Source organism: Hyalella azteca, unplaced genomic scaffold (assembly GCF_000764305.2).
Source record: "Hyalella azteca isolate HAZT.00-mixed unplaced genomic scaffold, Hazt_2.0.2 contig10287, whole genome shotgun sequence".
In the NCBI taxonomy this organism is placed as follows: Eukaryota; Metazoa; Arthropoda; class Malacostraca; order Amphipoda; family Hyalellidae; genus Hyalella; species Hyalella azteca.
In genome coordinates, this window is record NW_025940332.1 from 127,774 (window position 1) to 141,257 (window position 13,484).

Genomic DNA, 13,484 nt, shown 5'->3' on the forward strand with positions numbered 1-13,484 from the left:
CAATTAAATGAATCATTGTCTTCCACATGTACTCCAAAATCTTTAGAATGCACCATTTATTTTTTTTGCATTTCCAGAACAAACCTGAGTTTTCTACGCAAAGAAGCTCGTGATGAACGACTAAGTCAGCACCGCCGGCGCCGGCATCACGTTCTGTCGCACGGCTATCCGGAGACGATGTCTTCTGGTGGCCTCAGCCAAGGGCTATGCGACTCTCCAGCTGTCACCGCGATGGCTGGGTCTTCGTTCGTGGCTGCTAACAGCATCAGCCCTCTGGCGCGACCAACCTCATCCACTTCCCGGAGCGTGTCGGGCACTTTTACGACAACATGTACCTCTGGCAGTGGAAACTCTGTGCCTAGCAGAACTCCTCCCGTCGACGGCAACGACAATAACGACGATGAACCACCACTCAAACGACCGCGTTATGCCCCCGACGAGAACAAGGAAAACTACAGTACGAGCAGCTGCAGCGTTTTCGTGAGTGGAGTTGAGTATTCCTCGTCTGAAACCTCTGGAGGCTATTACAGTTCGGGAAATGGGCACTACACTTCTGTCTGCAACTCGAACGGATATTACTCAACCACCAGCCAGTCCATGTATTGCATGAACCATCTAAGCAATCACTATAGTGCGAGTAGCTCAAATTACTTCACGAATTCCTGTCAGTTCGGAGGTAGTTCCACTCAGTACATAAGTAGTTATAGTTGTAGTAGTGGTAGTCAAACCAATAACGACCGAAGTAGTGGTAGCAGTAGCAATGATAGTTCTTGTAGTAATGTTAGTAGTTTTTCATCTTCTTGTGGACAAGTAGACGCGTTCTCTTCAGCTGGCTGCAGTAACGATGCGAGCAGCAGCTGCTCCCAAGCGTCGTCTGACACCAACGTCGGCAGCAGTTGCAGCATGAGCAACGGTGGTTTATTTAACGCATCTAACGTCACTCCGAGCTCCTGCAGCAGTGTTGGGCTTCGGAGTAATTTAGATACGATAATTGAAGCCATCGACCAGGAGATAATGCGTAGCAACTATTCTACGTCTGGTAGCCGATCTATGTCAACGACTCCAACGTCCGGCCATTCTTCGTACGGTTCTTTTTCATCGTACTCGAATAGTGGGGGGCTGTTCGACAATAGTGTAGGTAATCACGGTAGTAGTCACATTTTCGGCAACAGTGAAGGAACGAGTTACCACATTTTCGGCAATAGCAGACATGGTAGTTCCAGTAACATGTTCGTTGGCAACAGCAGTAGCAGTTACGGCATGAACCAAGGCACAAGTTACAGCTCTAGTTATAGCTCCTATTCAAGTCCGTTTAGTGATGCATCGTCTGCATTGCCACCTCAGAACCCTTGTGGTAGGTCGTCGCAGTTTTCAGGTAACGATTTCCAGTCTCTAGTGTACAACAGCCTCATGGCTTCGCTAGAGTCTTGAACGTACAAGAAAACTCTCGGCCAACCTTCCTACACTAGTTTTCCGTTGTGAAGGCAGTAGAGGAAATACAGTGACATGAGTGGTGAACAAATCATGGATTTGTTCTCCTCTCATTCGCACTATCGTGGTGTTTGTTCAATTGCCTTCAGTGTTATCCTGTGCAATGCAGAGTTATTGAGGTGCCAATAATTAGAAGTGTAATAGCATAAACTTAGGATTGTTAGGCATGTGATTCTTTACCCCTAAACTTGAACGTTCGGTGCCTGAGTGATGGTACAAAGTAGCAAAATATTTTACCTGGTTCCTCATATTCTTTCATGGCGATTGAAATGATCTGCTGAAATTGTGTTCAAATCGAGACGTTAAAAAATAAGACTGTACGTGCCAGAGGTTGATTTCAGCTGTAATTTTTTTTAAAGTAATAGTAATTGAGCTTGCCCAATTTTAGTGACTAGGTAATGTTCTAACAAAATGTTAATTGGAAGTAGCATGTGTGTTGAAACCTCACGATATAATGGGTGCGCTCAAACTCGTGGCTCTTTGCTTGAGTCTTGCCGTAAATGTTACTTGACTACTGCCATTTCATATCATTAGTGTGGTTAGCCTGTTGAGTATTTATGTGTGGTAGAGGCGTATATGTGGCTGGTCCACATCTATGATTAGTGTTAACCTTGCGTGCCTTAATATACAACTTGTGACATTGGTGTATCTCCAGCCGGTATTTAGTTTTTCTAAGACAACTGATCTCTTTACTATTCCGCTAATCAAATGATTCGTTTCTAAATTAATTTTAGGACATCAATCGTGATTCGAATTAGATCTCTAATTGTAATCGTGAATAAGTGGGGCATCTTGTTTAATTCACTACTTTTCGTTCAGAGTTGAATGTATGTCAGCCCTTCATAGCGATTTTTACGTCGCTTTAACAGATATCGCGGCAACATTTCTCATATCAATGTCATGATTGTGCTGTTTTTAGTACCGTATGAGTGACGAATGTGTCGTTCTTGATTATGTTCCTTGGGAGAATCGGCGTTTGGAGAGCACTGCCAAAGCTGCGACTGTGATATCATTGCCACACACAATCATTGTCATAAATTCAACACTTTGCATCATTACCATGTAGTTTCCTCATTGTTCATTATTATGCATCATTATCATATTTTGCGTTAATGTCATGTTAAGGATCATTACCACGTAGTTCATTATTTTCACACGGTTCAGCATCATTTAATTCTTCATGTTATTTACTTAATCATTGGTCATCATAACCATATAGTTATCGCCATATAAATCACTATTTCGTAGCATTACTTACGTTCATCAGTGTATCAAGTTCCTTCCACAAGCATTCACCTCCTCCCTCAGGAGTGCTCGTTAACTCATTCATCATCTTAATTTAAGGCCAATTTATTTACTTCAATAAGAGACTCTTTGATTACTGAAGTTTCTTTAAAAGTGGTGTGTAGGTTTTTTCCTCATGAGATTTGCCACTACCGGAAAATTACCTATGCCGTTGTAAAGTTACACAATAGCCGTTCTTTTTCTGCAAACTGCCGGTTCTGAGATTCATGTTAAATTAATGACACGGTGTTCTAAACTTCATTGTTCATTTGTTCGGTAGTATTTCGCTATGTTCGCCGATTTAAGTTCTGTTCGGCAAATATTACTTGATTCAAAACTGAACGGTAGCGAGGTAAGATTTCTGGACACATCGATTCATTGCTCCTGAAGGTCTCGTCAGTTTTATAGAATGTCAATTCATACGATTTGTTTTGATCAATGGTATTTTTTGTCTGGTAAAAGCGCTTTCCCTTCGCACATCAACACGATGCGGGCAAAAGTTTGATTTTTACTGCGTATTTTTTTTTTGTTACGTTATAATTTAGACATTCCTAATAAAAAGAGCTCATTACATCTTGCATTCACTTGCCTCTGTATGAGAAGTATTAAAATATTCTTTAGATTAGTCAGTTAACCTTCGTGTTAAATTTTGTGGGGCTTATAAATTCTTCAAGACGTCATTAAATTGAATATCATGCAAGGAACGGAAAACGTTCAATTATAGATAGGCTCAATCGAAGAGTATTCAAGTTAGCCTTCGAGTTCATGTGTACACCTTGCACGGAGCAGTGGTATGAAGCTACTAATTATTCTTTGGTTCATTTTCGAGGAAAGGACCATAGTATCTTATCGACGAGATTATCGTTCGATTAATACGGACGTTAAAAGCGAGAGGTACGGTAATTTAAATATTGTATTCGTGCACACTTTGGTCACTATAATTGCTAGAGCACTCTGATACTATCAGCGACAATTGAATTCGAAGGCTACATTTTTCCCATTTATAATAAGTAATGAATATGACACCATATCGATCACACTCCTACAAGGTTCCCATATTTGAGTAGTCTTATAACATTAAACTTATTTATTGAAAATCGATGGATGAGAAAGCAATAGGAAAGATAACATCAATAAAATTCATAGGACACATTAGTCACAAGCTTGGTACGAGGATATCGATTAAAATTAGTCTCGCAATCGACAGAAAAATTCAACAAAACTATACTGAAAATGTTGAAACGGAAAGGTATTTTCATCGTGATTCATCATTAGAATGATCATGAATACTCAAGTAGGGGATAGATTCCCAACAAATTTTATCACTCAACGCATGAATAAGAGAAGTCATGAAAAGGACTTCCTATTGTTGCAGGCTTGCAGCAAGCGCTACACCATCATATCACGAAGCCACTTTCGCGTCGTCACTCACGTATGGAACTCTAAATGGATTTAACTCGTAAAATAAATTCAACTTTCACAGCTTCGGGTGAGAAAAAAAATGAATTGTATCTGACACGAAATGCTACCTGTTAGATGGGATTTACAAAATATTTGCAGTAACAAGTGGCGACCACATCGTCCTTCGGACGAACGCCATCACCAGCGAGGCGACGCAGGAACGTTCATAGCCTGAGGAAAGAAGACTTGTTCACTAAGATATAGATAATTAAATTGTGCAGTCTTAAGCTGCACAAATAATTGTCTCGACTTTGATTGAGGACTTGATATTCTATTTTCTCAAAGCTCATCACACCAGGACGATGCTCAACAAATTGACTGGGAAATAGTTGAGAATAGGCGTAAATAATTTCGATACATAGATATTGCACCACTAACATGAAAAATGTCATCAAAAACAATGAGAATTAAAATTATGAGAACATCAAAGGAAATGAGATAAGTAGAAAACGACAAATTATTGATTAGACCCATTATATATAGAAAATGGAAGTGATCTTCTATTAACCATTTCGCGCGGCAAGTTGCCATAGCTGGTCACTTAACATCTCCTTCCTGTAAGACCCACCACGAGCCCCCGGTTTTGTGTTTGAGGCAACGTTATCATGCCTCTGCCAATCGCCAATCATGTGACCCTAGGCATCACTCCCTACCATGCCCAAAAATTTAATTATTAATAATGAGCGTTTAATTGAAAGGTTTTACCCGGACAATGATATTGACGCACTTTCCACATTATTTTAAGACGGAAGTAGCAATATCTGTTGAGCTATTTTTGGTAACTTGATTAAATTGGATAAAATTTGAATTACATTAAAAAACTTTCGCGCGATTCAAGTGCGATTTACTATTCCAGTATGCAAAATTTTGAAAAAATACATTAAAGAAAAATATACCTTACAATAGTTCATAATTTTTGTACTGTTTTTAGAAACTTAAATTTCTTTGTATTTCTATGCTTGCCCGCGAAAGGGTTAATGACAGACTAGTAACAAATGAATCTAAAACAGACTTGTAAGGTGACATCTGGACGTTGTTGGGCTGCGCGCCAAAGATGCTGCTGCCATGCTTGCTCGCCGCCCTGGATGGAGCGAAGCCCAGCATCTTCTGGATGTTCTGTGGGTATTTACACATCAATTCATTTGGCATGTTGCGACGATGGACCATGAAATAGGAACTGAATAGGATAATGTACTGTAAATGTTTAGTCGTATATTCAGCGTATTTGTATGAAGGAGAGCCTAGTGGTTCCACAGTATTAATCAGTGGAGGTTTACACGCACCCGTCAGACGCTCATGTCGTAGAGGTAAACGATTAAAAGTTACGCACCTGTCAGATTCTAATGCTGCAGATGTGAAGGCATGCACCTGACTGATGCTCAAGCAGCAGATGTGGAGGTACGCACCTGACTGATGCTCAAGCAGCAGATGTGGAGGTACGCACCTGTCTGATGCTCATGCTGCAGATGTGGAGGTACGCACCTGTCTGATGCTCATGCTGCAGATGTGGAGGTACGCACCTGCCTGATGCTCATGCTGCAGATGTGGAGATACACACCTGCCTGATGCTCATGGTACAGAGGATGTAGAGGAAGATGAAGGAGCAGTGCGTGTAGTCATCCCCCATTAGATTTCTATGGCTGAGTCCTTGGAGCCAAGAGATGGGCGTGAAGGGAAGTTGCGCGACCACGCGCCCATCAAATCTAATCAATGTTAAATGTTAATTAACTGTGGCAATTAACAGTGGCCATTGGCAAAAGAGCAGATAAAAAAAGAAATTTAGCATGGTTTAGAAAAACATCCTTGAATATTTCAATGTGGGAAACGAATAAGATCAAACTCTCAAAGAAGCTCTTGTTCATGGAGCTTCTTCCTAGCACTTAGCAGCATTTTTTTCTAAAAAAAATTTACAAATTGAAGCTAAGTAGAAATTATCTAGGCAGCATGTACGAAGAACCATAATAACCAATTTCACTAATGCTAATAATACTGGAATTAATGCTAAATTACATGGAATTGAACATGGAGAGAAGGGCAGTGAACGTAAAGCCAATGGCTAGCATGCTCTTCATCTTGACCATGGAGAGGTCTCTGTTGGTAGTCTTGAGGCGCTCCTCTTCTCGCTCCAGCTTCTTCTTCTGCCGGCTATCAGACAGCTCCACAGCTTCTTTTTTCTTCTCAACTGAAATTGGCAAATAAATTATTGAACAAATTAACTTTAAATCATACATTTAGGTTTATGCATACTGTTTTAAGTCATAAAACTTATTAGATTTAATGTAACAGAAAATAAAAAACATCTATTTACTAGGAAATATTGAAGGTAAAAATTTTTTGAATTAAATTCTACAGCTAAAACTAGGACATGATATCAAAAGATACAAACTACCAAAATGAAAACTTTAGGTTGCAAATAAGTGAACAATTAATTCGTGAGATACAAGTTTAAGCATCTGAACTCCTAGTCTCCTAAGCAAACATACCAAAATTAGAAGAATAATAAATAAATATAAATTTTTTTTAAAAACCACGTTTTACTGGTTGTTACAAAACCAAAATAAATGAAATCAAATTAAATAAAAAAACTTTTAAAAACCACATTTTTAAAAGTTCTATTCTTCAATGTTCTATTCTATTCTTCAAAAGTTCTATTCTATTCTTCATCACTTCTATTTTCTTCAATGAAGAAAACATGGTTTTTAAAAAATTTTTTATTTATCTGATTTCATTTATTTTAGTGTTGTAACATCCAGAAAAACGTGTTTTTTTAAAATATTTTTATATTTATTTATTTTCTACTTTTTAGTAAGCAATTTTAGCAATTCAAATAAATTTCCAGGGTTGGTAAGTGTGGATGTTTGAGAAAAAACGCAATTCCAAACCATGAATATCGTGTTTTTATTTATTTTTTTTAATTTATTTTCTAAAAAATTTTTTTAATTATTATTTCTGATGATCAAATCTTGAATTGTTAGGCAGCATAAGCATGCATGCCAAATTTCAAGTCTCTAGGATGTTCAGAAGAGCTCTAAATTGAGGTCTGAATTTTTGATGACAGACAGACACGAAACAAAGCTAAGAAAAACGTGGTAAAAATAGTAATTTATTAACATGAATAATAACATCTTGGTACCTTAAGATTTTTGTTCAAATAAATCAAAGATTATACTTACTTTTTTTACATTGCCTTTCAACATCTGCCTTTAATCTTTGGTATTTTTCTGTCCTGTAGACCAACAACCAAGTGAGGCCTGAAAAACGTTGAATAAAATATTAGACAACAATGGGTACAGCAAGCCAAGCATATTTTAAAAATCAAATTCACACTCGGCAGCAATTTGTTCTCTTAACTCTTAAACAAATAATTATTGGCTACCCCAGCCATACAATAACAACAATATGGCATTTAACAAATTAAGACTTGTAATAAAAAATGTCTAGTTAAGAATACAGTTTTGATTACGTAATAAACATGGAAATAGCAAGGTTGGCTCTAGCCTCTATGTATTATTGCATCTGCATCAGCTACAACAGTAATGAGCAGAGACAGTTCACAGTTGCACATCAATGCTAATTACTTTGTTTTGGAGTGCACCAGCCATTTGTTGAGAATTAGTAGCTCACTGTAATGAACAATACCTTTGCTAAATAACTAAAGCAATTTTCGGAGGCTGTGGATAATTTGGGCAAAATTAGAAACAAAAAGTGTATCCTGGAGTCCTGGTATTCTGATCCCATGGCTATTGACAGTCCTGGTATTCTGATCCCATGGCTATCGATAGTCCTGGTATTCCGATCCCATGGCTATTGACAGTCCTGCTATTCTGATTCCATGGCTATTCACAGTCCTGGTATTCTGATCCCATGGCTAGTGACATTCTTGGTTTTCTGATCCCACTAGTGAACAGTTAAGTATCAATACATCATATGCAATGCAATTATAGAGCAGTATGAGCTGTTTCTTCTTTTACTAACTTGATGTACTTTAACAATATATACCGTCAAACTGGGTAAAAAGGGACAGTTTTGAGCGTTTTTTGTTAATAACTTCTTACCATGAAACATTTCATAAACAAGTTTGGGCTCATTTTAAAGGTATTTGCAAGGGCTATTGTATGGCATCTCCAAAAAATTCCATATGCTATTTGTTAGGTGCTAGATGAAATATAAAAGGCTCCTGAATTAATCTGGGAATGGGGTAAAAAGGGACACTTGAAATAAAACTCAATTTTAAACATTTGAAGCATGCAGAGTGTACTCATCTATTACTAACAGTACGGTACTCTGAAGTCCTCCTCTTTCATTGTAGATGATGTAAATGTATAATAAATGAAATTTTCCGTGATTTTTACTTGTTTTTTTCTTCATTGATATAATATCACCTTATTCATACCATACCATATTATTAATGTGATATTACTGTATCCATGGACATGTCATTGAACATTGACAATGACCTTGTCCACTGCAAGCTTCATATCAGCAGCCATGTAGCATTTCTTCTGTATCTGCATGCTTACAGGATGGTTTATAATTTTGCACAATTTTAATCAAGTGATTTCACGATAACAAAAAAGATTGTAAAAAAACATACCTGAAACAGCAGGAATATTTTAGTGACAACCTTCATATTTTTTGGAGAAATAAATCATAGTTAAGGTTAATTACTATTCCTTCTTTGTTGCCCAGGGCTCAATTCTATCTGTGACATTCTATGCAGAATTTTGTGATGACTGATGCAGTAATTTTTTATTAAGTGAAATTTTTTCACTGAGCAAGGTAAATGTAATCAAAATTCTTTGTTGTCAATTAATTTTTTCATTAACTGGAGCCTTTGCTAACCAAGGTTCTACTGTAAATGCAATTTTAGGGGTGTCTCTTATTACCCCATGCGGGTGTCCGTTATTACCCTGTTTTGCGGAAATGGCTACCATTTTTTCTTGGAATGAGATATGCAAATTCTGTCAATCATATTTTTAAGCCAACACTAGTGTGCAACTTTTATGTAGGTGAAATTTTTTAATATGACAAATATTTTTTTCTGCTACAAACCTTAGCAGAGGTACTTTTCCAAAATCTCACTTTTCACACTTTTTTCAGGGATTTTTAAGAGGTAATAAATGTATAACTTTACACCACTATTTTTAGTTTTGCAATATTGTAATTAGTTCAGCTGCTACAATATTTCTAAAAAAATGTTGGAGGACTGTCCCTTTTTACACCGCCCGTCCCTTTTTACCCCGTTCAACGGTAAATCATTTTCATAACAAATTTATGTCAGCATTTCAGTGACAGGTATATTTTGATTGCATTGTGAAACGATTAATGTTTCTGTCACAACTTAGTTTAATGGGTTATAGATAACATCAATGACACAAAATTTGCCACGATACTTGCCAGCCGATCATAATTATTCATTTTATAAACCACATCACCTGAACTATCTAGTAAGATTCAAAGTTTCACATTATTCTATTTCCTATGGATAAATGGTACACAATATATTTTTAACTCATATTATACATATATTATTGGCATGCATCAAGTTGGAAGCAGTTTCAGCAGCAAGGTGACTTCTATGTCATTGGTGGTAACTTACTAGATCAGTCAAGTTGATCTTTGAGTTAAAAAAATTAATTGGCAATTTTTTTTTGTTTTATTTAACAAAACTCACCTTCTCCAAAAAATGCAGTACAAATGGAAATCAAAACAATGAATAGAGTGTCTGCCCACATAGTTGATAATTCAAAGAAGATTCTTGTCTGAAATTATCAACACTTGCTGGAAATCATCAACACCTGTGTAAAAAATTTATTGTAGAATTACATTCTGGGATTTAAAAAATACTGGTTAAAACTATACACTAGGCATTAAAAATAACCATGGTTTAGCAATGAGTGTCATTTCCTTACTCTAGAATGTTTATTATACCCAGTGCATAGATGACTTAAGCAGGTAAACTTGTACTCCTCATTAATGCTTTTTCTCCCATACCGTATGGGACGACCACAGATGCTGCCAACCAATCATGTCAATCTTTGTAAGCAGCTACCAGTATTGATTACATTTGCCTGTGTGTGAGCCTGTGGGGAATGATGTATAGTTTCCCAAATACATTGCCAACAGGACTGGAGTGGCACGACATCTTGCTTGGATATATTTTACCACGTTTTTCTTGACTTTGTTTCGTGTGTGTCTGTCATCAAAAATTCAAACCTTAATTTAGAGCAATTCTAAACATCCTAGTAAGTTGAAATTTGGCATGCATGCTTATGCTGCCTAACAATTCAAGATTTGATCATCTGAAATAATAATTTAGAAAAAAAATTACAAAAAAATTTAAAAATAAAATTAAACACTAAAAATTCATGGTTTGGAATTGAGTTTTTTCTCAAACATCCACACTTGCCAACACTGGAAATTGATTTGAATTGCTAAAATTGCTAACTAAAAAGTAGAAAATAAATAAATATAATAAATATTTTTGAAAACCACGTTTTTCTGGTTTTTACAAAACTAAAAATAGTGAAATAAAACAAATAAAAAAACTTTTAAAAACCACATTTTCTTAACGGACAAAAAAGAAAAACATTTAAAATATTATATAAGAGTTAATGTTTTTCTTTTTTGTCCGTTAAGAAAACAAAACGTGGTTTTTTTAACGTTTTTTTTATTTATTTTATTTTTCTGTCACTTCATCTTTTTGCCTCTCCTTGCCTGCACCTCTTCAGATCAATCTGTAATATTGGGCAAAATTTTTGGTAGTGAAATTCATCAATGCATATGTGAGAGTCACCAACAGGATTGCCTGGAATATCTTGGTGGTTGGCACCCACTCAACTGTTATTTTTGCTGGTGCAAGCTGGTTATAGGCATCTATGATCCATGGGATAAAGAAGTGGGAGAGAGCAGCATTGGATCTCAAGGTGGATTTGCAGCTGAGTAAGTCACTGAAGATGACAAATTTGTCTGGAAGAGGCAAGATGAATTTGATATGCAGCAGAGAGCACCCAGCATTAGGCAAGCTGCAGCAAACTGGATGAAGCCAAGGTGTGCCAAGTGGGATGGAGCTGCTGGTAAAAATGTTAAAGATCCACAGTCAAGTTTCGGACAAATTGAAGCCAGGTTTAGTCTTCAAAGTGACAAAGTCAGCTTCCCAGCACCTTGCTGCAATATCAGTGAGGAGTCTGAGGTGTGCTTTGCAGCAGATGGTCAGGGCTTTAATGTGGGGACGCCAGGTGATGTGCCAGTCAAAGATGAATCCAAGGAATTTGATCTCTGCAATGTATTGAAGGGGTGATTTGTAAAGGTGATGATATGTGTTTAAAAATTACTTTTTAAAGACAACACTTCTAAAAAATCCAGTGTCTTTGATGTTACACATGTACAATGAATTTCTAATTTTATTTTCATATATTAAAAAAATTAATTTCAAGTATGTATATAATGATAATTTTTTCAACGAAAATAATTTTTTTTACTTTTTATAATTATTTATTCTGTCAACTGATTCATGCATCATCTCCGTCTCCAACTTTATGCAATTGTGCAAAATTTCATATTGATTGGAAAGGTAGAAGTGTGTCAAATAGGTATCAATCATAAGATTTGTAGTGGACAAAATTATTGTTATTTTTTTAATATTGTAATTTTTTTAATTATTTATATGTCAATTGATTCATGCATTGTCTCCAACTTTAACATGTTGACTATGATTGCTTCATCTTGCACAATTATTTCATTTTTTGTACTTTTTTTTTAAGCAGGGTTGCCAGACGATCATTTTTTCTGGACAAATTCCGTGATTTAGTTTTTCTCAATTGCATTGGATGGCTAAAATTTATAATAGGGGGTACCAGTACTTCCTAATTAAATTTTAAATACTGCAAAGAGAAAATAAATGGAATTTTTGTAGCGGAACCTACAATTAAAATAGTACCGTCAACCGGGGCTACTCTTGACGATTATGAACGTTTTCCATTCATAACTTCTTACCATGAAACATTTCATAAACAAGTTTAGGCTCATTTCAAAGCTCTTTGCAAGGGCTATCACATGGCTTCTCCAAAAAAAATTCCATATGCTATTTGTAAGGTACCAGAAGCAAAAAAAAAGAGTGACCTGAGTAGCCCTGTCGAACGGGGCTACTCAGGACACTTGGAATAAAACTTAATTTTAAAACATTTTGAAGCATGCAAAGTGTACTCATCCATTACTAACAGTACTCTGAAGTCCTCCTCTTTCATTGTAGATGATGTAGAGGTAGAATAAGTGACATTTTCTGTGATTTTTACTTGTTTTTCCTTTATTGATTTATTACCATATACACTAATTACCGTATTATTGATGTGATATTACCGTATCCATGAACAGGCCATTGAGCATTTCAACTACCTTGTCCACTGCAAGCTTCATATCAGCAGCCTTATAGCATTTTTTCTGTATCTGTGAGCTTACAGGACAGCTTGTAATTTGTAATTCACACGAACAAAAGTCTTAGATTTACTTTTTACATATGTGTACCAAGTTTCAAAGTGATTTGTCTGTAAATAACTGAAATAAAATTTCCACAAGAAATTGGAAATTTCCATTGGAAATTGGAAGTTTTATTTCCATTATTTACAGACCGATAACTTTGAAACTTTGTACACATATGTAAAATGTAAATCTAAGACTTTTTGTTCATTTGAATTTTTTGAAAAAAATGAAAGAAAACATCAAATTCTTAGAAAACCTGTCTTTTTTTAAACGCAACTTGAAAGTCCGATTTGGCGGTAAAGGGTTAACACCCACCACGATCTATTGCACGAGCGGGAGGAGGGCCACGGGTGGTGACTGTGGAGTGTCCAGGCTTGAAACCATGTTGCGAGGGGTCAGTGGACCATTCCTATAGCAACTCTAGGAGCCCTTTTTTGGATCTATGCATAGTTTGACTTATATATAGAGGGGGGGGGGCAGGAAAAAGTGTTTCTTTTTGCACATTTCCATTAGGTGTAGTTAGCCATTAGTTCCTATATTTTTGGCAACCTACTTTGCTGCCAGCTACAGATAGTGCCGCTGCCACACAGGTGACTGGGAGCAAGCCACAGATTTCTTGGAATCCATTCCTTTTTCAAATTTATCTTCAAGTCAAAATTTAAGCCAATATCTTTTGTATGATACTGCTGGTAGAGATATCCAGAGACTGGGCAGGACCAGGATATTTTACTAGTCTACTTATATGACTCTTAGAACAGTAAAACAAACTC

The 13,484-nt window shown here is 36.4% G+C and overlaps 2 protein-coding genes across 3 annotated transcripts in view; one reads left to right on the forward strand and one right to left on the reverse strand.

Annotated features, from left to right (window-relative positions):
• LOC108673392 (sericin 1) overlaps positions 1–3,346 on the forward strand; it is a 94,734-nt gene extending 91,388 nt beyond the window's left edge. For both annotated transcript variants that reach the window (XM_018161213.2, XM_018161212.2), the window contains exon 3: positions 78–3,346. In XM_018161213.2, the coding sequence (XP_018016702.1) occupies positions 78–1,431 (1,354 nt within the window). In that variant the 3' untranslated portion in view covers positions 1,432–3,346. The remainder of the gene's footprint in view (positions 1–77) is intronic.
• Positions 3,347–3,847: 501 nt separating this feature from the next.
• Positions 3,848–10,068, reverse strand: LOC108673393 (calcium load-activated calcium channel). The gene is made up of 6 exons (XM_018161214.2): positions 9,911–10,068; positions 7,410–7,487; positions 6,247–6,418; positions 5,795–5,939; positions 5,249–5,352; positions 3,848–4,407 (listed from the first exon to the last, which is right to left on the reverse strand). Exons 1-6 carry the CDS (start codon positions 9,969–9,971, stop codon positions 4,401–4,403), a joined length of 567 nt encoding a protein of 188 aa, XP_018016703.1. The 5' UTR covers positions 9,972–10,068; the 3' UTR covers positions 3,848–4,400.
• Positions 10,069–13,484: the final 3,416 nt, after the last annotated feature.

Excerpts from the sequence above, each read along its gene's own strand:
- LOC108673393 (XM_018161214.2), bottom strand. The coding sequence starts at position 9,971 with ATGTGGGCAGACACTCTATTCATTGTTTTGATTTCCATTTGTACTGCA. Across the intron at positions 6,419-7,409 it reads TGAAAGGCAATGTAAAAAAA|TTGAGAAGAAAAAAGAAGCT; the intron begins GTAAGTATAATC and ends TGCCAATTTCAG. Across the intron at positions 5,940-6,246 it reads CTCTCCATGTTCAATTCCAT|ATTTGATGGGCGCGTGGTCG; the intron begins GTAATTTAGCAT and ends AACATTGATTAG.